The following is a 27,098-nucleotide window of genomic DNA, read 5'->3' on the forward strand; positions in this document are numbered from 1 at the left end:
TGGAGTAAATCATAACTTGATATTAAGGGTTGTCAAGTATTGTGATAAGTGTATTGGAATGGAATTTTAAAAAGTTATAAGCAGAGTAATCTTTGAATAATGGTTGGAATTATATATGTTATAATCCTTCAGATATAAAATAATTTATTGAATTTTTACAATTTTTACAGAGTAAATGGGACATATGTGTTCTGCACATATAAAGAAGTTATTATTGAATCAGTTTATTTTGGTGTTTGTTTAACTGGCACTCACTGTGTTTCCCAAACTGGATTCGAACTCCAGGGTTCAAATGACCCTTCCATTCTCAGTGTACCTAGTTTTGTTTAACTCATATAAGTGCACACAACACCTGGTTGTTGTCATTGTCTTTTAATTGAGACAGAAATCAGTCTAATTTGGCGGACTCATACCTCTACTTACCGTCTATATTTGGCCTTAATACTGAAAGTATTTCTCATCAGATTGGGAACAAAGCTGAGGTTAATCCATGGCTTCTGCTTGAACATGTTCACATCTACACACACATACATTTACCGAGGCACTCCCTGCCAATTCCCCCACCCCGCTCTAAAAACACACACACAATGAAAATACATAATCCTGAAAAACTTGAGAATAACCTGGTTGACTTCCTCTGGCTGTGGAAATGGAGTCAGGTCATGCAGAGATCACTTGAAGAAGCTGCTGAGCCTCCTCAGTGGTTCACTACCAACTTATGTCTAAAGTTAACCGAAAGGAAACAGGTACAGACACTTCAGGAATAATGATTCACACATGGTAGCAAGATATTTGCCATTTATTCTGACTTTCTGAGTCGAATGTTAAATAAACAGAAGAGTATCATGAAGTAGAAATTAACTTTAATGTAAAATCAGTCTTGAACTCAATGTATCCCCTTGGTTTAGGTAATTATGCTTTCAGAGACCACGTCTAACTATCTTGAGATCTATGGTATGAGATGACTAACTTCAAAGTCTTCTTTACATTCTGAGGTTCCACAATTATGAGTCTCAGCATCTGTTTCTATTACATCTGAACATCAGGAATACTGACATTAACAAGGCATAAAATAAATGGAACGATGATAAAATCTGGACTCAATCTCATTTCTGTTCATTAGTTAGCTGTTCCATGGGAAGTTATTTCTACTTCATGTTTGATATGAGAAAGAAAAAAACCATTAATATTACCTTTATAATTTTTAATCAAAAGAAGGTATGAAATATATATCTGGCTCCCATTTCTTGCTTTTCATCAAAGTGAATATGCAAATATAAAATAACACATGGATATACCAGAGATGAGTTTTATTAGGTGTCAAAGAAACAGTCCCAGAAACATTATGGCTTAGGGGATGCTCTTTTATGTAAGAAGTTGAAGGTTTCTGTGTTTTACATACTTGGAAATAGAGTTGGATAGCCAATTTAGGATTAATACTCATTGTCTCAAAGAAAAAATTTAAAAGTATGAAAAAAACAAAGTTTGAGAATGAAATAACTCATAAGCCGTGTCATTGAGATATCTCAATAAATTTTATCTGAGAACTCAAGAACAATGGCAATGGGTTTTTGATCCTACTGCACGTACTGGCTTTGTGGGAGCCTAGGCAGTGTGGATGCTCACCTTACTAGACCTGGATGGAGGTGGGTGGTCCTTGGACTTCCCACAGCGCAGGGAACCCGGATTACTCTTAGGGATGATGAGGGAGGGGGACTTGAGTGGGGGAGGGAAATGGGAGGTGGTGGCGGGGAGAAGGCAGAAATCTTTAATAAATAAATAAATAAAAATAAAAAATAAAAAAAAAGAAAAAGAAAAAAATTTTTATCTGGATCTACCTTGAATGAACCACTTTGCACACACACTGGCGAAAGCAAGTCAAGAGAAATAAATGACTAGACCATTTATTAATAAAACAAGTAGCTTGGCAAACAAAAATCTGCTCTTCTTACATTGCCACTACCTAATTTGCTCTCAGGTGCTCTTGTGAACTTCATTTCCTTATTTTCTCACTTACCACATTACATTTAGTGACTAGACCTACTAGGTTTGTTTGGATATTACTATCCACTTTTCTACAATTTGTTTTCCATTGATCATACGCAAGGCTATCAACCCATTAAAATATTTGAGCTGAATGACATTTGAATAACTGAGTAACTTTTCCTATAACCATTCCATGGTGAGTTTTAGAATAGGGCATTATTTACATTTTTCCTATTGAATCGTATTTTTCTCTACTAAGCTAGAATCTCAACTCTATGACCTTGGAGTATATTAGTCTATGATGTTCAGTGCTATAGTTTTGTTTAATGAAATTATTGGTGAATGCAGGCACTAAATAAGTATTTCGTGCATGAGTGTGTGCCCCTTCACAGTAGAACACCCACTCCCCTTAGCATTATATCAGACCTGGCTCACGTCAATGTCATCCATCTCCCTTATTATTTCTTTAAAAAAAACAGCCTATTTTTCTTCTTGCAGAATTGAGTTGCCTTTCTAAGGAAGCTATCTATGATGACAAGCTTTAACAGAACTTCATATTGTAGAACAGTCTCTCAATGCTGCCCATGGTTTGTCTAATCTGTGCACAACTCCATTCAGGTTAACAAGCCTGTTTAGTGGTCACACCAAGCTTCTGTATTCAACTTTCTTTTAACTACTCCTCTGCTGCTCTCAGCCTCAACACTCTTATGCTGATTGTCATATGAGATATGAATTGTTGTTTTGCTTGTTGATCACCAGCCTTGCTCTAAGATCAACATAAATTTCATGATGAAAGGGATTTCTATCTCAGTGGTTGTGTTCAGAGGTTCTTTTTAATTGATATTATTATCTTCATAAAAGATCACAAAAACCTAAGTGGACTTCATATTGTATTTATAATACTCTAAAACATATTAATTTGCCTATCAATAATTTAAGGGAATTTTTTCCATTTTTGCCTAGGGTCCATAAGAATTCTCTTCCAGGCAATTCTAGACATTTTTATCAATGATTGGATCTCTGTTTTAATTTATCTGCACCAGGCTGTCATCACTATTCTGGGTTCTATATCTCAATATATTCAAGTCTTATGCACTAGATATATCACTGACAAGGCATTGCAAACCCTGTGTGTGCTAACTGAATCCCAGAGCAAAGACCCATGAATGCACGGGGATGTGTTCACACAGCTGAAATACCAAACCTTCAAACTACCCAACAGATCATGTTCAAAGCAAGTTATATGGCTTACATAGCAAGCTTTGAAATTAATTTATAATACTAAGAATCTTTGCCTGAGGAACGGACTGAAGAAGTATATTATTGCTAAAAAGAACCCATGATGTCTGTGTAAATAAATCTGAAATTCACCATTCTGAAAGAGGACAAATAAGAAATTAGATTAGTGAGATCAGGTTTACTTTTCTCTGGATATTATTCTCCTTCTTATTTTCCCATCGAATCTGATTCTGTGTCTCCTCTGTCCTTTTGTTTTGTAGCGTCCACATGTTTTAGCTTTCTTTCTTATTGCTTTTCCTCTTTCTTTTTTCCCTCTGCACCTCCGTTCCTCTCTGGTTTACTTCAACTCTTCCTGTCCTCTTGGGTGTCATTATACCTATATGCTCTGAGGATCATAGGGTTGGCACCCCTGGGATTGAAAGGTAGTAAAGCAAGAAGTGGTTGCCAATACATGCTGTACAGTAGCTTTCCCTTCCTTTCATAAACAAGTGCTGTAAAGATTCAAAGTAGAGGATTGAGATACTCAGTACAGAAACCTGAAAATCAAGGAGAGACTGTGGTCATATACAATTAATATAACCATATGTTCTAGCTGAAAATATAGCCCACTATTCAGTTAATTTTATTAATTTTAGTTGGAAAACTGTAGAACTACCCTTATAAGCTAGAAATCTAGGTACATTGTGCAAATTTACAATGTTTATTTATTTATAAAAAATGGTTAGCCTTGCAGTAGTGGCGCATCCTTTTATTTCCAGCACTCGGGAGGCAGAGGCAGGTGGATCTTTGTGAGTTCCAGGGCAGTTTGGTCTACAAGAAATAGTCAGGGAAGCTAGGGCTGTTACATAGAAAAACCCTGTCTCAAGAAACCAATAAATAAATAAATAGTTATAGTTTTCTTATATATATTTTATATTTTAATTTGTTTTAAGTTATAGATTAACAAATGTCTTCAATAAATAAAAAATATAACAGATTTAGGTGGGATTTTATAATGTAAGCCTTTGTATTTTTAAAACATGTAAATGCAATTTAACTCAATGATCACTTACCAGTGATTGTTAGGGTTTCCCGTCCAAAAACCATAGTCATCCACAGTTTGTAAAACTGAAAGTATTATTAAGACGTTCATGATCATCTAATTTAACACTCAATACATCCAGGAGAATTCAGTAAAAGCCTACAACACACAGTATCTTTGAGACATTAGAAGGATATATATATATATATATATATATATATATATATATATATATATATATATATTCTTTTACCTTTTACACAATATGCACAGAATTGGCTTCTGTTCTCTAGAAATGCTTTTCAACCATAGACTAGACAGATTAAATTTTCAAATAGGGCATTGCGTTTTCCTTCCTACAATCTGAATTCAGCCCCTAACTTCCTGCTTTACTTGAGACACCAAGTTATCATTGTCATTATTTTAACAAAGAAAATGTCAGTCACTTAAATGACTACCAGCAGTATACTATTGCCTATAGAATCTGATTAATTCTAAAACTACCAAATTGATTTGTGTGAGAAAAAGAAACAAAAACAAACAAACAAACAAAAAGTGACTGACCCTAAAATAAAACTGGCAGCTTATACATAGACCATCCATGTCTTATGGAAATAATCTTTCAAAGATTTGAATAGAGTTAACTCAACATGTTTGAGTGCCAGGACTTTTCAGGTAGCACCTTGCAAGTGAAAGGCACCTTTCCAGTGACAATGATCATTTTAAGACCTAAGTCTTTCCTTCAGAGAGCAGCAATTCTCAGGAGCTCCAAAGGAATACATACCAAATAAAATTATAAGCCTTTTTTCCTATATATGGATTCCAGTATCTGTCATGTCCAATATTAACTTTGTTTTTATTTTCTTACTTCAAAATATAATTTCAAATCCTCTTGTGCAATTAGATGGGATTTAAATTGTAAATATGTTATAGGAGGAAAAAAGTAATGTTTTCAGTATCTTGTATGCATTAGGTCCTTCATCATTTAATCCTCTTAACACCCTTAGAATTATTCACACTTATAAAGGCCCAGACTGAGGTTTGGCAAAGTCGTAAGACTTTCAAGTTTCCACTTCTTGTAGAGGTGATAAATCTCAACTTTCATATTCGTTCATCTGAGTATAAAATTTTTGTGTTTTAAAATTATATCATCCATATAATATTGTAATTTTCTTAAATATGTGTAATAAGCATAAAGGATCTGATTTCAATAATCTTTGACAACATTTGAGCATAGGACAAATCTTTCTGTAAGTCTGTATTGAAGTTCCAGTTTATGTTTCAGTATAGCTGAATAGTTTTGTTGCATTAGATCAAGTGTATCCTAGGCTAAAAATTCCCTATCAAGGCTATCTGTACATATTCCTGTGATGAAAAAGAGCCATCTGACATCTATTATTCTGGTGGTCTTATTTACTCGTTGTACTGGCTGCATTGCAACAATATGGTTAGCCATTTTATCATTTTGAATGTGTGTGTGGGGGGGGAGGGGTATGCATGTGTCACAGTGTGAGTTTGGAAGTAAGAGGACAACCCAAGTGTCAGTCCTTGTCTTCATCTTGTGTGAGACAGGATCCCATTGTGGTAGTGTAGGCCATCCAAACTGGCCTCTGAACATCTGGGGATACAGATCTTTCCATATAAATCTTTGTTAAGTTACTAATGTAACTTAAAAGCTCGGTCCCTTTGAAACATCCAACTATCTCTATCAAATTGCAGTCTCTCTTGTATTCCAAAATTTATTAACTGTGGGATCCTGTAAAAAAATAAAATAACTTATATACTTTCTTATCCCCTTTCCTTTCCTTTTTCTGAAAGGAAAAACCTGTGCCCAGTCACAATTAGACCAAAGCAAAACCAAAAATTAACATTGTAGAAAGTTCAATGCTTAATATCTGACACACATTCATAATTGTATGGGTTCCAAAGGGTCTTGGGAGTTCCGCCTCTATGACTCTGCCATCCTCAGTACACTCAGATTTTCTCCTAGGCTCATAAAGATGTGGAGTTGCACCTGCTGCTGTCTGTGGTGGTAGTTCCATGGTTGTGGCATCTCTAAAAGGCTTTGTTCTCTCCTGTAACTGTGCTGGGCTCCTACTGATAGCCTTTGATGGGCTCTCTTTAGGAGTTCCAAACTTGACATATGATAGTAAATCTCAACTTTTTTCCCCAACCCCTTCAATCCTCTGGCTTCTAACACAGTAGTGTCTGCACCTTCACCAGTGAACTACCACAGAGCCAAGCTTCACCTGCTCTTCATAAACACCTTCATGCTGTCAATACCCAATACTGCTTGGGAATCTCTTATGCATTACCAAATTTGGCATCTAGCCTTGGCCTCCTTTGGACCACAGCTTCTACGTGCTGACTCTGAAGAAATACTTCCCCAGTTCTTTGTGTCAATGATGCTGGTCTTTCCTTTATCACAGTCAATTCAACCAAAACTACAAATTCTTAATTCAAAACATTGAATATTCCTGATAGTCTTTAAGGGTCTCTCATACTTTCATATAAAAATTCAGGCACGCAGCCTCTATCATCTGCACGTCTCTCAGCATTATCCTCTATGTCCCCACAATAGTCCATCAACCTCTGAACACAATAGGTTCTTCTTGCCTTAGATTTCAGAGTCCTTCTAAATTTCCCCAAAAAAGGTATCACAAGTATTACCAGGTCTGTACCAGTAATACCCTATTCTTGGTATCAATTTCCATCTTACTTAGGGTTTCTGTTGCTGTGATAAAATACCATGATCAAAAGCAACTTAGAGAAGAAAGTGTTCATATCATCTTGCATTTTTAGCTCACCCTCCATCAGTGATGGAAGTCAGGATGGGAGCTTGGGGCTAGAATGTGGAGGTACCAGTCGAAATAGAAGCCGTGGAGGAGTGCTGCTTATGGGCACTCCAAAGCCTGCTTTCTTATTCAGTCCCAGACCAGAGCCCCACAGGTGGCACCACCCTCAGTGATCTGGACCCCTTCAATATCAATCAGTAATCAAGAAATTGTAATCAACGAAATTCCCTACAGCTTTGTGTACAGGATATCTGAGAGAGACATTTTCTCAGTTGAGGTTCCTAGTCCTTGGTATCTCTAAATTGGCTCAGACTGACAAATGAAAATCTAGCCAGAACAATATCCTATATCATATCATCATATCACCATATCACCCTAGTCAGGCCACAATCACAGTTACATCCATCACATTGATTCTGGGGATCAAACTTTGATCTTCGTGTGTATACAAAGGGTTTTACCCACTGAGTCTTCTATTTAACCATAATCGGTTTAGTAGGCAGAGAATACTGAAGTAATGTGGCTGTGCAGAATCTCTGATGAGAAATGAATTTTCTAAGCTATGCTTCTTAAGCACCAGTGTGTTTATTGCACTACTTGCAAATATTTGGGCATTTGAAATTTGTACACACACACACACACACACACACACACACATCATTTTATCTTAAAGTGTTTTAAAAAGAGTTTTCATATAAGACTTAGAAACTGATTTGTCCCAGTATCTATCACATTTGCTTACAGAAAAGGCAGAAATTTAAAGAGAAGGCTTCATTCTTTTGCTGTTTCCTCATCAGGTGAACTCTTATAGACACAGATCTTTTGCCAGCCTCAGGCCATTGGTGAACAACTTTCTCACTGCAGATCTGAGCCTGCATTTGTAACCAGGTCCATCATTTAGGAACTGAATGTCATAATTCCATCTGACACGTTTTTCAAAATTGCAGCGAGTATCATGGCTATTCCTAAGAATTCTGTGAATATTAAAAGTTTCAATGCATAAAATATGCAATATGTATCATTTTAGACATGTTATAAGCATAGATGAATGTCATGGGGAGATTGGATGTACCAAGCTCTGTTTTGGTCTCCTCAAGCACTACCTTCTTTTGGCTCACCAAGAAAAGAAATTTATGTTACCTATCTTGTTACCATGAGGAAGAAAATGAGATGATAGGCTTATATTTTCTGGGTATATGGCCAGTATGACATGCACTCTTCTGTTTCGTTTTTTCCATACTTGAACATACTCCTAAATCAGTCTGTCTGTGGGTAACCAATAATAAAAGAAAATTCTGTAATGAATGAAGGCTAAATTCTATTTGATATGAGGATGTAGGCCTGGGAGGTGGTATGTAGAAAACCTTGATTGTTCCACTTGCTGCACTGTAATTTGCCACAGTGAACTAATTTTCAGGAATTCTAAAACTGAAAACCTCTCAAGAAGCAGGCATATCTGCTGACATTTGATAATATCTACTTGCCAGTGTGATTTTCAAAGTACCCATGCCCATGTCAATTCCTACATCAAAACACACAGCAAGAGCTTATGAGTTGGCAATTAGTAATAAAACTTTATGCAAGTAGTTCATGTTGGCATCATGCGATGGTTACTCTGTACAGTTCATGGCTCCAATGGGGTTGGTTAATTAAAGAAATTGTTCAGGATGGGAAGAGACTTGGAAACGATTGTGGGCCTTTGGCTGTTGATTCCCTTGATAATGAGCTCAGAGACTGGAGAGCACCTTTCAAGTTTCTATACAACTGAATACATTTTACTTTTGGCTCATTATTTTCTTAACTCCAGGTCATTTATTTTGGCAGGAGAACTGTACCTGTTCAACATCAAAAGGCCTGTGAATTTCAACCTTTCTTTATTGCCCTGCTATATCATTGGAAAGCGTTCATTAAATGAAAAAAAAAAAAGAAAAAGAAAAGATAATTCTCTGCAGATCAGAATCCTCCCCAGCTTCCATGATTTTAGTTTTCATAATTTAAAGTGCACGCTGAAAGTAAATTGCTTTATTTGATCACTCATAGATTTTCCATAAGGCAATCCAGCAGAGGTGTCTGACATTGTACACACATTTGTGAAAAATAATATGTTCAGAAATAGCACTGAAGATAACAGAACCTGTGAGCTCATCCTCTCAAAGCTGCCACCTCAGTCTCCTCACTGCATAGAATATTAATTTATAATTCAGAATTATGAATTATGCATGCAGGGGCTAGATCTACCTATTTTAGTTACTGATGTTAAAATTATTAAACTTTTTTCATCTTCTCCTGCTTTGCACGAACAGGACAAAGCCCGGCCTTCCCACCACCAGGACGGGTAGCACCAGTTTCTAGGCCTGCTCCGTCAATGCCTGTTCCTGAAGGCAAGTACTCAGATTTGCAGTGCATTGTCTCCCGTATAAATAGTTCCATTGTAGACTTTTTTTTAAAAAGGAATATAGAAAAACAAAACAATAAAGGAAGTTAACAAAAGGTCCAGTATTTTGTTTCATAAATTTACTATTCATAAGGTTAATTTTGTTTTCTTGACATTTCAATTGAAGTCTTTCTAAGAAATAAAATTTCTTCTTAATATTTCATATAGCTAAACTCTGTCTTCTTGGAGGAAGGCCAGTGTCCTACCCTGAAACTAAGATAAGAAAAAAAAAAAAAAAACAACCATCAGCACAAGTGGGCAAGAATTTGTCATTCTGCAGTTTTACCATCGCTTGTATAATTGGTATTTAAAGACTCAGGTGACAGAGTCTGAATTTGAGTTCCATATGTTATGAATTATCTAAACTTGGGAGTTATTTAAATTGACTACGCATGAGCTCTGCCTTCTAGATGTTATTAAAATTTCATGCACAGACTGCATTTATGAAAAAGAGGCAATTATATTTAGTTTATAAGTGCTGTATGCAATTAGTAGTTACAGCCAGTAATAATCTATCAAAATAGGACTTCTGACAGAAAAAACAACAAAAACTCAAAAGGCAAATAAAAACAAACCAAACCAAACAAACAAATAACCTGCTTCCCTCCAGCAAAACCAGAGAGGAAGTCACTGGAGTCAGTTTTGTTGGAAATTTAGTCTGTTTTACAAGTGTGGTCTGTTCATTATTTTTACTATTTTTGAAGTAAATTCCAACAACAAGATCATTTAAGATATTTTCCTATTAGAAATTCACTAACTAACTAAAAATACTGTTCCTGTCATTCTCATTCAGTTTAACAAAGTAAAAGCACAAATATTAAAGTCAATGCACAACAGATGTTTTATGAGAATACCAATGGAAAGGGTCCTCATAACCCCCTTTCTACCTTTCTTTTTCTCCATATAAAAAGGGACTTTTTTCATGCACAGACACACCTCCCCCTTTTGCACATTCTGCCCCCACTGACTAATAGCTGCCCATGGCTTCTGGTTTCCACACATGGTCATACCAGGCTTGCACTGATAAAGCTTCATCAAAGAAGTGGCCTGTTTATACAGGGGGAGGAACCATCAAGAGTCCAAGCTTTCTGCTTTAGTTTTGGTATCAAGTTTTATGAAGTCTTCTGATGCAAGCAGTGTGTTTTGGTGATAGCCAAGACTACCCTAGCAGAAATTCTCAGAACTGACACATAACCTTGTTCTCCTGTTTGAACGTGCTTTCTGATTCAGTAAGTCTAGATTGGGACCTGAGTCTCAGCATTTTTATGAAGTGCAGCTTATGCTGCTCCCCCAGAAACACGTTTGAGTGTCAAATTCCTATCTGCTCTAAACAACCATATGTTTTTAAGAATCCTATTCATTTAATTGAGTGACTCAAAACCCTTGGCCAAAGATTGGATTCCAAGTGACTAGAATGTCACTTATGTTGACAATCTGACTTCTCAATGTCTGAACAAACACCAAATCATTCAAGGTAAGTGTCTAACTCTTTTGTAAGAGTCAGAAAAATGTCAATAGAAAACAGGGAAGGGAGTCACATGTCCTTTACGAATTACAGCAACCTATTAGATAGTAAATAAACATTTTGATTTGGTTAGCTAAACAAATTAAATGAATTATGGTTTTTAAATTTAAACAAAATTCCTAAGCAAACTGTAAGTCAACGTTACTTTAATCCTAAACTAGGAAACACACATATGCTTTCATGTGATTGTTAGAACCTGTGTCTTATTTAAAGTTAATGAGTACTTTGTTCCTACTCTTCAGAGACATTCCTGAGTGTTTAGAGAACTAATCTAGCCAAAGATATAACACTGTTCTTTCCTGTATCTGTCAGCTACAAGGTATTTTGTGTTACCCACATATGTATTTTTCAGTGTGAATACTCTGACCAGAACAAGATACTATGGTCTCCACTAAGTCCACTAACATGTCTTAATCCACCCATTTCTCACTTGTTTCCAGACATTGCTTCTTTGTGGATGAAAAATATGTTTGGATCATTTCATATTGATGTATAAGTTTGCCTATCAACCATGTTGTCTGATAAGTCAGAAAAAGCTTTACCAAGACACAGGAGATTAGGTAGTTGAAGTGATAAGAATTTATTCTCTTGTAATTCTGGAAGCTTGAAGATTAGGGTTCTGGCCAAGACAGATTCAGAGGTCAGTCCTATAAGCATCTCTTTCACTTCTTGGTCCCAATAGTAGAGAAGTCATGTTCTAATGTCCCTCTTCCTGTAGTGGAGGCAGGTTTATGAGGATTTTGCCCACATACACATGAACTCATTTAACTTCCCAAAAGGTTCTATCTTTAATAGTTACACTGAGACCCTATTTCAGCATAAAAACCTTGACATAGATGATGACATACTCAACTTGTAATCTGTGGTAAGCTTTATGCTTAGTTAAAATAATCTAAACATCTACCTCATGCAATTAGAGTTGCAGAAATGGTTTGGAGAAGCCAATTATTTTGCCTACTTTTTAGAAACAAAATCTCTAGACTATCATTTTCTTTTGTGTAAGTTAAGAGTTTATATTGAAGTTATATAACAACCAAACTTTGAAAATCTCAACTATCTTCGTATACCTTTAAGTACATGTTAAACAAAGGACTTAGAACAAATCTACTAGAACTCAGAAACACCACTCCCTAAAAACAAAATAAAGGAGACAAAGAATATGTTTATTCTTTTTCACTTATGGACATTAGTAGTTCAAATGACTCAGATAATTTACACGAACTGCCAAGCAATCATCTCCATTCCTAATACTAGCAGGACAAGCCACAGCCTATAAATATTAGTGTCATCATAAGTGTCATGGGATTCTAAAGAGGTGGACATAAATCAAATAATTCAGTATTCATAACTGTAGGCATTCTTTGGTAATAAGATTCTTCAAATATTTGACTCTAATTGATCTTCTGGCAGAAGTTTATAAAACACCCGAGAAGCAAATGTTTTGCCTTTCACCCTGACACCTGGAAAATGATGTATCATTTTTACAATGGGATGCTGCAAATCTTTTGTCACAATTAAAGGATGATTAATTTGACAATTCACCCCAGGATTCCATATTATGTTTGCGTGAATAAAATAACAGTATTTTGGGATGGTGGGCCTTTTGCAAGTAGGAACTGCTTATGTGCAGAGAGGCAGGGTCCTCTTCCTGACACTTCTAGCACTGAACAATTCCCAAGAAGCACAGGTATCCAGATAGACTGAGCTCAGTAGCTCTGTCAGGCATTTCAGAGGTGCTGCCTATGTCTTCATTAACATAATTGATTAAGAACTAGGACATATTTAGTATTAATCAAGATGTTTTTAGTGACGCTGATTATGCCAGTTCTCTTGATGCACTATTTTGGTCTGGAACTTCCTTAGGAATAACTTGCAAGAAAATGGCTTTGTGTTAAAAAGAAAAACATGCACATGGCACTGAAGTATACCATTTGTTTTGTTGAATGTGGGTCAATGTAGAAATGGAAACATACTTCAGTTTTAAGGGTTTTAAAGTAGTGCTTTTCATATAGAGACTAGATTATTACATTTGCTCAAAGAGTTTGGAAACAACTTAGAATGTTTTCAATAGAAACCTAAAAGCTTGCCAACCTTGTAGATAAAACTCTTTAAAGCTGTAAAGTTCATTTTATAAAAAAAGTCTTTGTGCTTTCATTGCACTTTGAAAATGAATGTTTTGCAGCAGGTACTTGTTATAAGGAACATCATTGTACTTCTGTCTCTGGCCACTCACTTAGTGTCTTGAAGTTGTCCCTTGCTTTCCTTGATTACTGTGTTCTCTCTGGCACATGATTTCTGTATTGCAACAAAGCTTTTACTGTTTTGAATATTTGAATGCAAAGGGAACTAACTTCATATTAAATTATGTGCATTCTTTTGTTCTTTATAAAACATTGGTCTTGGGAATATTGGTTACAAAGCATTAAAAGGATCTTACCCAGTAATCAATTAAATAAATCATTTTGGTAACTGTTGTCAATATATATTTAAATCTTGACATTTCTTAACTAGCACTGATTTTTAAATGGACCTAAATATAATATTATTTTTCATACTCTTTTTAAGTGCATTAACTTATGTTCTCACAAGGGCAGAGAGGACCTCAAATTCAAAAGGTGACTTATTAATCCTTGAAGCATATAGAGAGATGAGAATGATTAATTTTCCTCACTCAGAATAAACTTTGTAAAATTACATTTCAGGAGGTTTTATAATTTAGAATGAAAAATTTCTTACTGTCAATTTTGGTAGCATTTCCACCCACTTCTCCAAGGATGACTCTTTCTCTGGAAGGCTCAGGCTTTCTCTACCTTAACAGAGTCCTTAGAAATTAAACAGGAGCTGGGTGGTGGTGGCACACACCTTTTACTCCAGCACTTGGGAGACAGGGGCAGGCAGATCTCTGTGAGTTCAGGCCAGCCTGGTCTATGAGAGTTAGTTCCAGGACAGGCACTAATGCTACAGAGAAACCCTGTCTCGAAAGGAAACAAAACAAAACAAAACAAAAAAAAAGAAAGAAATTAAACAGGATAACTTCAATCAAAGTTGTTCTCCATTTCCCCAGTCACTAACAATGGTAGAAGAACTATTTCCTAAAATCCTCAAATAAACAAAATTACAAGGCATCTCATTCCTTTTTAAATAAAGAATTGTGATTACCTAACTCACCATAACTCTCTGAAGCCCCTAGTGTTTATCATTAATCATTGAATGGGAAGATACCTTTATACAAATAACAGACATTTAATGTGAAATCACCAGGACCTTTCTATTGTAGCATATGTATGGAAGGAAGAAGTTAAATTATACTTTAATTACTTTTAAGTATTTTATTACAGGTACACAATTTAAATAGCAGCTGCAATACATTTATTTACTTTGCACCTTGATATATAATTAGTATTAATTTTGATCTTATCATTAAAAAATATTATAACTTTGTAACATGTATGTAGATCAGAAAACTCTAGATATAAGACCAGAATCACACGCAATCCAATCTCATCTATGTCATTAATCACTTACATGATCATGACCAAACAATATGTTATGACTCTCATGTCTTCACTTCCTAACTTAGGAACCATGGAATCTGAATTTAAGTACAAACTGGAGTCCGTTTTGGCAATTCTTCTTACATATCTCTCTTTCATTTGTTTTTTTTTTCCCAGGTGGTAGATTGGTAATAAACTATCTTAATAACAGATTTAAGTCTACATGGCTTTGCTTTTTGATAATAGCCGTTGCAATGTGAAAGTACAGTTAATGGTGTCTATGGAGATGTCAGATTTCTCAGAACAACTATGAGCCATTTTGTATGAAATAGAAAAGTGAGTTGAATATATCACAATGGCTTCATTAATTGGTATTAGCTCAGCTATGAATAAGTCAGGTTATGCAGTAGCAAAAGATCTATTCCAGGTTAGAAAGAATATGTAGTTAGATTTATGTAGATACAGAGGGAAAAGAAGCATCATATAAAATTAATATGAATTTACCATAGAATACGCTGTAGGAAAGGTTCTATAGAATCTTCCAATATCTTATTCACAATTTGTTTAAACCAAAGAACTTGGTCACCTCAGGTTTTCTGTGACATATATTCTGTGAAGTACAAACCATAAACTAATAAAACAAGAATTTATTCCATTGATTCTATGATACATGGGATTTATTCAACTTTAGGTCACTATACTTTATAAAAGTTTTATTGATGATAAATAATTTTGAGGGTTTAGAAGAAAAACACACTCAGGAGGCTCCTGCTCCAGGAGGAAAATGTGCTTTAATTCTAATGGGATACGCATACCGTCAAAACAAGTCCAGGAATTGAATATGATGCAATAATTTTAGAAAGAAGATCAGAGAAATCAAGGAAATTGTCTATGATCACGTAGATCTAAAAATGGCATAATTGTAATTTGAAGCCAGGTGTTTCTTAACAAGGCTCGGTGCCTTCCCCATTATCTCTGAATGGCAATTAGGTGTTAGGGCTCCATATAATTGCTAAAACTCTTATCTGACTTGGGTAAAAAATTGACTTTAGGAATGAGAATAGATTTTAAGGGGTAGTAAGATCAATTTTGATCTGGCTCAATGTATAATGCTGCCCGGTCATTCAAATATGTGAATTCATAAGCTTAAATAATAAAATATTTATGAATGTCTGAGCAGAGTTATGGTGGAGCACTGCAAGCATAGCTCAGACTGACAACTCCTTTCAACCTTTAGCCTAAAGAGCAGAGGAGTGGAGATGTTTACCATACCAAAAAGTTAGTGACTAGAGAACAGATGCAAAATTTGAACATCTGCATCACTAGGGGAACCTATCAACACTGCAAATGGTAAATGTAGTAATTTCAGTAAACCAGAAAACAAGGGATAAATGTTCATTTATTTCTATTTTTAAAAATATGAGCTCTCTCTCCTCTCTCTCTCTCTCTCTCTCTCTCTCTCTCTCTCTCTCTCTCTCTCTGTCTTTTTCTCTATCTCTGGCTTTTGAGACAAGGTCTTTCTACATTACCCTGACTGTCCTTGAACTCTCTATGTAGGTGAGGCTGGCCTCAACTCACAGGGATTCATCTGGCTCTGCCTCTAGAATGCTGTGTACACCACCATACCTGGCCTTTCCTATGATTTCTTGATACTTTGCCCAGAGTCCTGAAGTAGAAGCATGCAGAGGACTTGGGCATTGGTTGATATCACTCATATAAAAGTCACTATAGAGACTGAACCTGGAAAGTTCATGAAGTTTTTGCTACTTGTTTGGCAGGAAGCTAAGTTTGGTTTCCACAAGTAAATCAACTATATGAAATGGTATACATAAGAATGTGGAAAAAACAAATGGTGGCACAGATCGTGGAGTTGTCAACTTAGTATTAGCACAACATTTCTTTAAGAATGTTATGAAGAACTCACATCTATGACAGTTGGTGGATCAAAGGTTATGACAAAATACTTTTGGAGAAGACTTTGTATTGCTGTCTTGCATTATCACAGGATCGAGCCCTTCTGTTTGTTTGTTTGCTTTTAAGAAGGTGCTAATTTCTTTTTTTTTGTTTTTTTTTTTTGTTTGTTTGTTTGTTTTTTTTTTTGTTTGTTTTTTTCGGGACAGGGTTTCTCTGTGGTTTTGGAGCCTGTCCTGGAACTAGCTCTTGTAGACCAGGCTGGTCTCGAACTCACAGAGATCCGCCTGCCTCTGCCTCCCGAGTGCTGGGATTAAAGGCGTGCACCACCACCGCCCGGAAGGTGTTAATTTCTTAGTCCAGTTATTTTCAATTTTTTTTTTATTCAGATAGACATGTTTCAAAGAACATTCACCAATCACCCATGGGGCAAATTATGTCTAAAACACTTATATAAAGCTTAATTGAAAATAAACATAAAAAGTAGGTCAATCATGGATATGTGAAGAAAACTGTTGATTTAATCTGAAAATCTTGAAAGAATCCAGAACCAACAATCTTTTTGGAAATGAAAGTATATAGCTCTATATCTAGTATCTATGTATCAGCTATCTATCTATCTATCTATCTATCTATCTATCTATCTATCTATCATCTATCTATCCATCCGTTTATCTACCTATCTTTAGATGAGTTAATTTTAAAGACCTGCTTCTTGAAAATATTAATGCTTTCCAAGTCCAAAGTTTGCAACACTTGTAGGCAGACTAGGTATTTAGGGAAATTTGTTAAAGCACTGAGTATAAAGGAGCGTGACAATAAAATTCCTACTTCAAGTGGTTTTAGACATCTTACTTAAGACTTTCAATTAGCTGACAAAGGCCCATCACATCCACATCCTGGAGATGATTCACTTTACCCAGTTTCCTGATTGAAAATTACCGTCTTAAAATAGCTAGATTGGCTGTTATCTTACCTCACTAAGATAATACATCAAATTAACCATTGTGAGCATCATCAGATGGCAATCTGGGAAGGGCTAGGAGATGTAACTGAGAGGGACAAAGTTTTCCTAATACACACAAGGCCATAGGTTCAAACATAACCCTAAAATAATAAAGGAAACAAAGATACAGAAAAAGAAAGTAGAAAATAAAACACAAAGAGAAGGCTAAGGATGAAATAATGTAAAGGAAATAAAAGTTACAATAGTCCAAGTACTGAAGAGATGGATAGGACAGAGATAAAATAGGGATCATTCATAGAAAATGATTATAACCTATTCTTGACTGCAAATTTTCCCTCTCACACATGTACTTGAAGGTGCTTGGGAGTGAATTGAAGATCCAGATATAAAGCTGATTAGTATTCTTAACTTCTCATTGACTCCCATGGGCATTGTGATGATTTTAGACTAAATTATTCTGAAGTCCTGTTCTGTCTTGAAACTTTTATCATGTATTACACCTTGCCTCACTATTATACTCTGAAACAAATTGTATACTAATGAGTATTATCAATGAAAATTCATGTTATCTCTCTGAGATATAATCATTCAGTATTGCAGAGTTGATCATTTTAAACTTGATTTTTCAATGAATTTACATTCGCAGAAAATTTTTGTACACATTTTAGCAAACTCCTTCTGATATCAGTGGCATGCAATAATTGTCTACTTAATAAAACTGAGAAAATAAAATCAACTCAGCCATACTAAGAATTACACATTCATTTGACTTTCATTTCCCAATGTTTTATGGATGCTTAAAAATAAGGGCTACATTGGTAGTGGAGTAATGAACTGCACACAGATTATTCTTTTGTACTCAAAATTCTAAGCGGTATTCTAGAATTTTTCTGGTCAATTCTGTCTATGCTGTGTTCTCAGAATATTATTAAGTAAGCATATAAAAATCACTTCACATTTGAATAGGCAAGATTTAAGTCCCAGAAAAAAAAAAACAAAAAAAAAAAAAACATGTAATCTGAAAGATGTGAAAAAGATCAAAACAAAGGGAAGGGAGGTACAGATAGGCTGAAGTATCTTCCAATGGTATTTCAAGAAAAAGAAGAATTTTAAGGAAGAGGCAGTGAAGAAGTTACATGCAAGGGTTTTCTCGATGAAACCCAAAAATTCATGATGTAAAAGCAAAAATAAAGGATTACATCAAACTGATTCTGCACCCAAACTAAACAGTCAGCAAGTATACAGACAGTCTGTAAAATAGAAAAAGGACTGCCTTATAACTATGCGTGTGACAAGGAATTAATACTTGTCGTATGTAAGGAATTGCAATAGCTCAAAAGAAATCCACAAAAACCTAGTATTAATGGGTAAGGCACATTTTTCAAATAAAATACACAAATGACAAATAGGTATGTGGGAAACGTTCAAACGTTCATCACAGAAATCACCATGGAAATTTAAATCAAAGCCAGAATTAGACATCTTCTCATTCATCTGTGAAGGCTTTTAACTAAAAAACAAATGATAACAAGTAATAATGAGGCTGTGGGAAAAGAAACCCCTACATGCTGTTGGTGAAAATTTATATTAATACAGTGTTATGGAAAGTGTAGGGGTTTCTTCTAAAAATTATAATAAAACTACTATGTGAACCAACAATTTAACTACTGAACACACACACACACACACGTGAAAAGAAGAATATGTGTGTGTTTGTATATATATAGATATATGAAGTCAATATCTTTAAGATGCATATATGCTTTTATGTTTATTGAGACAATGTTCACCATAAACAAGATATAGAATAAACCCAAGCAGCTGAAGGCATGAAGATTATGTAGTCTATGGTCTCTTCTATTTAGCCTTATTAAGGTTAGAACCATTATACTGAAATACACATATGCATGTGTCTACAATTAATGAAAGAAGAGGATGTGGATATGAAGAAAAGTGAGGAGGGAAGAAAGGGAAAGAAGAAATGCTACATTGAAATTTCAATCTCAAAAGGAAACAAAAAAGTGCTAGAACCAATATTTTCAATGTTCGTTAAATCGTAAATCAAATTCAAATTTCTCAGTTGTCTACTATAAAAATGACAATGTCTTTGAAATGGCCTTCTAATGTGAATTTTGACTGTTAGTTATAGCTGATTTTTACCCTGAATAGCAATACTTTAATGATGAAAAAGAAAAGCTCAATTTGTAATGTATTTAAGAATTCTTGAGATTTAAAACATAATGAAGAACATTCACAGTCCACTTCCAATTACTGGCAAATATAGAATAATAAGGCAAATACAAAAAAAAAACTTTATTTAGAGAATATGATACTGAAAATGAAAAGCTGTTAGAAAAGCATCTTGCAATTATGTTTTCCTCATCCCCAGGGAAAAAAGATAATGCTTTGTCAATGTTTACAACACAACATCTTGAGGAAGTAAGAAATCTGCATAAAACTTAAACCACTTAAAAAAAGATTCTCAGAATAACAGCATTAAGAAACAACACAAAAGAAAAAAATCTATAAAGTTTCTTGATAGGATAAATGCATGTTGATTGGTGGCTAATTGCTTTAAAATAAGTCAAACAAACTTTAATTGAGCATTTCTTTTAAAATTAAAAAACCTTACTGCAAAAGTGTCTGTTTCACTGTCGTTCATCCAGTTTCTTCCACTGACTCATATTTGTTTATAAAATGAAAACAAAGTGAAACAGGAAAACAGATGTGGTGTCTTTCATCCTTATAATTGTAAAACACCCCATATTAATGCAATCAGTTATCTTAAAAGTCTTCTAGACCTTTTGAAAGATTTAGGGGAAAATCTGTTCGTTTTTAAACATTGTTTAATTCATAATAACATTTTTATTTAAAAAGCATTAGATTATTCTTCCTTTTGAATTATTTTTTTGTATTAAGAACTCAGTTATAGAAAGCACAAGTTATTATGTCAAAGAATTTTCATTGGGCTAGAATAAAAAATACCAGTTAGACAATGAAGGGAGTATGAGATAACATTTCTTCCCTATCCTTGCCTCAGTAAGTGCAAAAGCAGTGAAAATTTTCACTTTCTTATTACAGGGCACAGAAGACAGTGTGTTCATTCTACGATTTATACTCATCTTCTGTCATTTACACAAATTTTTAAATTCTATGTAAATAGTCCATATTCTCACTAACTACAGACGTACACATATTTACCTATGAATTAAGTATATTCTAATGTATCCAAGACCATGTGCTTTTTTTTTTGTATTAGCAAAGTTTCTTTTATTCTTGAGTGTTTTTGGTTCTAACGCAAACTATAATATTTTAAAACTTTCCTTTAATCATAAAATAAGTAATTAATTGAAACCCTATTATCCCAGTATGCTTGAGGATCAGAGAAGAAATACAATATGATACCACGAATAAAAGTAGTTTTAAACTACAAAACCTAGACTCCTTTTGGATATTTACTTCATGAGAGCTCAAGTTCTCCTCTTATAGATATAAGACACCAAATGTTACTGTATGCCTTCAGTTTTGCAGCTATGTAAGCTTAGAGCCATAATAAATACACAGACCATAGGAAGGACCCACACAGCATATAGTCTCAGGTTGTGGGTTTCCCTCAGGTCTGGCTGGTTTTCCTCAGTCAACCTTCCTGGGTGTAGCCTATGCCCTTTTCTCTCAAAGACCAAATGTCATCGTGAACTTTCTTTTCTCACTTTGTTTCTTGCATCAGGAGTCAAAGCTTTCTAAATTCCTGACCCTTGTAGCTGTCTTAGCATAAGATTAAATAAGCATTTATACATTTCAATGACTAAATCGCATAGCTAAAAGTCTCTGAGTAGCCACTGGAAACTGTTAAGGAATTGCAACTTGGTAGTTATTTGTTAATAGTTAATAATGAGAACTGCATCCCGAGGATAATGTAGGCCACTACTAAAGAAAATTGAAGGCAAAGAAAATGGATTCTGGTTCTGAAAGGTCAGCTTAGTTATTGCAGACAACTCAAGTGAAGTCCTCAACCGAAAGACCCTTGCTGTCATAGTAACAATTGCATTGCAAAGTAATGTCTCTCATTATGTCATATGCTTCTTTCTTTGAAGAGCCATGATAAAACTCAAAGAAAAAAAATAATGGCGAACAGCAACAAAAGAACATTTTTACTGATTTCCCCCCAATTCTTACTTATCATCTCACCACTTAATCCAGTGGGGTACTTGACACCACTCAGCAGCAAAGTCCCTGCCCACCCTCATGCCATCACTTAGAAACATGGAGCTTATCTGATTGATGGACTCTAATAGTCTCCCATGTTACTATAAAAAGAATAACATAGGCAAGGGGAGAGGAAGAAATGTTCTCTCAAACTTCTTTCATTGTCTATCTCAATGAAAATTCTTTGACCTATTAACTTGTGCTTTCTATAACTGAGTTTTTAATAGAAAAAGGAATTCCAAGGTAATAATAATTTAATGCATTTCAATCACAAAATGTCTTCAGCATAAGCTGCAATATTCCACATGATGGCTACTGTAGAAGCCTGCCCTCAAGTCTTGCACCCTGTCTGCATTCACTACTACACCATGTTTTCTATGTATCTAGGATATTCCAGTTTCAAAGTCTTGGCAGGCATGTTTCTTCTTCTTGCAAAAGTAGCCCAAGCACTCCCATTTTTCTATGGTTTTTTTAATATCACCATTAAGAATGATTTCGCCATGGTCAACCCTAATGAAAACAATGCTTTGCTACACCTTCAGATTCTCTAATCTGCTAAAATTAAGTGTAGTAGTTTCAGTTGTCAGATCAATAATTTTGGAAGAGGTATCCTCAGTTAAAGAGTTAACTCAGTCAAAAGGCCGATAGGTTTGTATGTGGAATGATTTTCGGATTACTGATTGATGTAAGAGGGCCCAAAATAATGTGAATGGTATGATACCTAGGCAGGGGGGCCTGGGTTGTGTAAAAATAAAATAGGTGAACCTGGAAGAAAACTAATAAGCAGTTTCCTAGTAGTCTCTGCTTAAGTTCCTGCCTCCAGGCACCTGCCTTGAGTTCCTGCCTTGTCTTTTCTCAGTGATAGAATACAGCTTATAAGACAAATCTTTTCTTCTCCCAAGTTGTCTTTAGACATGGCTTTTGTGATAGCAACATCAAAATGAGATATTATGTCTTTTTTTCTAGCACTTATCACAATCAAATATTATTTATCTTTTTTTTTTCTAGTCATGATTTCTCAGTGTGTAGCTGTTCTGGGACTCACTCTGTAGACCAGACTGGGTGTGAATTCTCAAAGCTCCACCTGCCTCTGCCTCCTAAGAGCTGGGATAAAAGTTGTGCACCACCACTGCTGAGCAGATGTTATATATCTTAAGCATGCCTCTTGCTTTAAGCCTTTGAGAAATACACATGGTATAAAATGGCTACTTACAACTCTAAAGATTTCTAAAGTAATCTTTTCCCAGTAAAACTGGCTAATACATGAAAGAGTATGTGAATTTCATTTGAAGTTAGAATCAAGTTATGATAAGTTTAAATACAATCCAGTCATTTCCCTATAATTTATGATTGAAGATGGAAGGTCTACAAAGTACTCAGCAGTTGTGTTAGACAATGAGCAATTATTGGATTTTCCCTGTTGTTATCTACAGGATGTGGGATAAGAAAGCATGGGTGTCCTTGGCTTGAATCTTGTTCATGACCTTTTCTCGCTGTGCAATGTTGGGCATCTGCTTGAGATACTAAATTTCAGTTCATCCTTCTGTAAATGGTAACTAATAAACCATAACCAAATGATAGCTACGAGTAGACTTCTTCCTGGCATCTCAGCTGTGTTGTAAACAGATATGCTTCTATGTGGGTAATTGTTTTCCTGAGGTTTCTCAGGGGAAAAAAAGTAAAAAAAAAAACAAAAAAAAACAAAAAAAACCTATTCTAGGCACATATTACTTGGATGCAGAAAGATTGATAATTTGCACTTACAGAAATCAATAAAACTCACACCTAGAAAAAGTATTAAAGATTATATGTATTCACATTTCTATTATTTATCAAATGCTAGTCTTTATTTTCATTGTATTTTTAACAGCTACTTTGTTCCAGACATTTTAGTTCAATTATCTCCATTCCTCACAGCAAAACAACACAGCATAAATTGTTACTTACCTGAAATTTAGTTTGTCAAGGCACATGTCCAACATTGTAGAACTAGACAAGGTCAAGAACAAAATTAAGACCAAGGACACTGTGCATTCTTTCTTATCCTACACCCTGGAGATAACAATGGGAAAGTCTAATAACCGCTCATATAATTGAGCTCATATCCTTTTATGCTATTTCCCATGGCCATGCCATGAACTGGGTTGCAGGCCAATCTCTCCCACTCCAGAGAAACAAGGTGACAATGACATGAAGTGCTAGAACAGGGTGTCATGAATGGAGTGGGACCTGATTTGACTGGAAGCAAAAATACCCCAATCCAGTCCCGGCCAGTGATGAAACACATTCCTCTGTCCCTCTGTCATGTAGAATTCCTATAATATCTGTACTAAAAAGACTTGAGGAAGAATGGCAAAACATAAGACACAACTAAAACTATTTGCATTCATTTATTTATTTTGCTAGAACCCAGAATATTAGAAAACCTTACAACTATAATTAACTGGTGTGTGTTTTTTGGCTTTGGGAAAGCATATACACATTTGAAAGGAAGAAACAGCCTATTGGAAGAAGTGAAGAGTAAGTCTTTTAATTTTTCTTTCATCTGATGTTAATTTATGTAGAAACTAATAACATTTATGTTGGCTCAGAGTTTCAAGTTGTAGCAAGGCTATCTTTTTACCAAATGAAGTCTTTCCTGTGATCTTGGCCAGAAAGCAATCATTTCAGGGCGTAGGATCATTTTGTCAGAGAAAGACAATGTGATGACAAGTCCATCCTCTACACCCATGTTTAATTGCTAATTATCTAAAAATTAATATCACTTAAGGTATTAACCCTTCTCTAGCTGTTGTAAATTAAACAACATTAGAAGACAAGGCTATGAGAAATGTCTGTGTGAAGGTGTTATCACACAAGAAAGGAATTGTTGAATGTTGAAGAAGAAAACATTGGAATAAGGAAAGTCTTCATCAAAGAAATATAGGTCATCTTTTATGTACGAGTAAGACAAAATTAAATTCCTATGTCCTTTATAAATGAAAATGCAATTTCTTTGCTACTGATCACCTACAAACCACAGACAACAGCGCTTGAGAAATAGAATCTTTAAAAGTTGACGACTTAAAAGAAATTCCCCCTGAATACAGTAAGTCCGGTTATGACAACTTAAAGGTCTAATTCATAAAAACATTATTAAAGTAGATTATTTATACCTACCTTTTGTAGACTTCTGCTCTTATTCATGAGTCTCACCATATAGGGTTATAGTCACAGGCAGGGTGTATAATGGAAACATTAATTCAATTTGAACTTAGGCAAGAATACTGTATTGCACTAATAAAACCTCAGCTATATTAATTCAAAGCATGGGATTCATTGCACAAGAACATTCTCTTTTAAAAACTTGAGATGAACAGCTTACAACTCGTGGCCTCAAGTATGTTCTTGAACTGAGAAGTTCAGTGCACCGTTGACTAATTGGTGATGACTTCCTAATAAAATATTTAATCCTCCACCATAGGTAACATAGATTCAGATACTAACTTGGTACTGTGGCATTATTAATATGGTCTCAGAAATGTTTGAAAGTCTTCAGATTTAATTAGCCCCTTTTCCAAGTTATGATGTCAGATGATGATATTCAGCAAATGTCTTTTTGATTACCTGGCATTTTTAGTAACTTAGCAAGTTAGTAAATGTCCTACTGCATATAATTTCTCCCAGAGAAGAAACCAAAAGTAATAATACTTTAAATATCTTTATTCAAAATTTTAAATACCCTTTGCTTATTCCTAAACCTTGTGGAAAAGGCAAAGCAAATTTCAGTTGTTCTATCTCTAACTCCGGAATAATAAAAATTTGCTCTCTCAACTCTCTCCTTCAGATTGAGCAAGCTGCAGAAGTACTCCGTAGACACACACATTTAGACAGTGTGAAGGTGTCTCCTTACAATGCTAGATTATCTCAGGGAGCGATGAAATGGGGCTCTTCATAAATTATGCTTCCAACATTAACACAAAGTGTGAGCTTTGATTTTGTAGGTAACAAAGCTCTATACCTAAGGGGATGAATTAATTCCTATATTTAATGAGATGCAGTTCTTAGTAGACAGCTTAGGCATTCATCTTAGAATTGCATATTGGATATCCTCACTCAATTCAGTAAAAATCTCATAATAACTCTGGCTAATGAAAAACTTAGAACACTTCTGTTCCTGAAAATGACAAAGAGAAAGTTATTTCAAATATAGAATAAATAATTCTACCAATTGAAGACAAAAATCAATTTCCAATGTTAAGCACTCTCCAAGTCTAAAATCACAGAACATTCTGTTTAGCAACTGGATACAAGCACTTTGTTTTGTTATTTGAAATGACTCGACTTACCAGAAAAGTGTCCAAGGAAGTCCAAGTTTGAGCTGGGCAGCTGTTGCCATTCCCTCTTGTGCCCAGTCTCACTGAGGCATCTTCAGATATCTGAAACAGGCATCTTCCAGGAAACTTAATGGAATTACACTTAATTTTGCATGGCATTCAGACTTACTACGCTATGAAGGTAGCTAAGCACACTGCTTCATGCAACTGCTCAGAATGGATAGTGAAGGTTATAACATTGCTACAGTGCCACACAAATGTCATCAGCTCTAATATCTGTTGACAAGAGCCAGAACTGGGGGGGCAGCACAGAATTACCTAATACAGCAGTTCTCATCCTTCCTAAAGCTGCAAACCTTTAATACAGCTCAGGATGTGACAACCCCACAATTATAAAATTATTTTCATTGCTACTTCATGACTGTAATTTTGCTACTTTTATGAATTATAATGGTAATATATAATATATGTGGGTTTTGATGGTTTTAGACCACCTCTGAGAAAAAGTCATTTATCCCCATTGGGCCACAACAGGCTGAGAACCACTGGTCTGACACATTATTTTTAATAAAATAAGTATATAAAGAGAACAAGAAATTTACCTAAAGCCCAGCAAGACACTGTGTAGGGTGCCTGATGACACTGTCTAGCTTCGAGAGGACTACTGCTGTTTTCTAAATGGGGAATAGATGGTCAGTTTGAGACTTGCTGGGTAGTCACAAGATGCCTGAGGAAGAATCCACTCAGCAGCAATCCTTCCAGCTGGTTCCTTCCTTACTGACATTCCTTAATTTCTTCTCTAGAACAAGAAGACAAGATGAAGGTAACAGAAAAGAAAGTTACTTCTGAAACAAAAAAGAAAGGTAAGGAAAAGAAAGGCTATCTAATACCGAAATCAAATAGTTGTAATCTGTAGTTTTGTTGGCAAAGCTATTGTTTTCTAAGAAAGAGATTCACTTGATTTTTATTGTTATTGAAAACACCCAAGATTTTTAAATATTTCAAATAAACTTGGAATTGAAGAAATAATTTAAAACCCATTATTTGAATATTCATTTAAAGATAGGATTTCTCTGTTTAGCTCAGGCTGGTGTGGAACTCATGAGCCCTCTTCCTCAGAGGCCTAAAATTCCAAGTAACATCACCTGGTCCTAAACACATTTGTTAAAGATGTGGTGTTTTTCTTTTCTTCTTTGGACTGACT

General features: G+C 35.1%; 1 protein-coding gene across 11 annotated transcripts in view; it reads left to right on the forward strand.

Annotated features, from left to right (window-relative positions):
- The window catches only part of Trdn (triadin), a 377,801-nt gene that overhangs the window by 156,378 nt on the left and 194,325 nt on the right, over positions 1-27,098 (forward strand). For all 11 annotated transcript variants that reach the window (XM_057761731.1, XM_057761734.1, XM_057761735.1 and 8 more), the window contains exons 10-11: positions 9,345-9,422; positions 26,698-26,757. In XM_057761731.1, the coding sequence (XP_057617714.1) occupies positions 9,345-9,422; positions 26,698-26,757 (138 nt within the window). The remainder of the gene's footprint in view (positions 1-9,344; positions 9,423-26,697; positions 26,758-27,098) is intronic.

The sequence above is a fragment of the Chionomys nivalis genome, chromosome 2 (assembly GCF_950005125.1).
Source record: "Chionomys nivalis chromosome 2, mChiNiv1.1, whole genome shotgun sequence".
In the NCBI taxonomy this organism is placed as follows: domain Eukaryota; kingdom Metazoa; phylum Chordata; class Mammalia; order Rodentia; family Cricetidae; genus Chionomys; species Chionomys nivalis.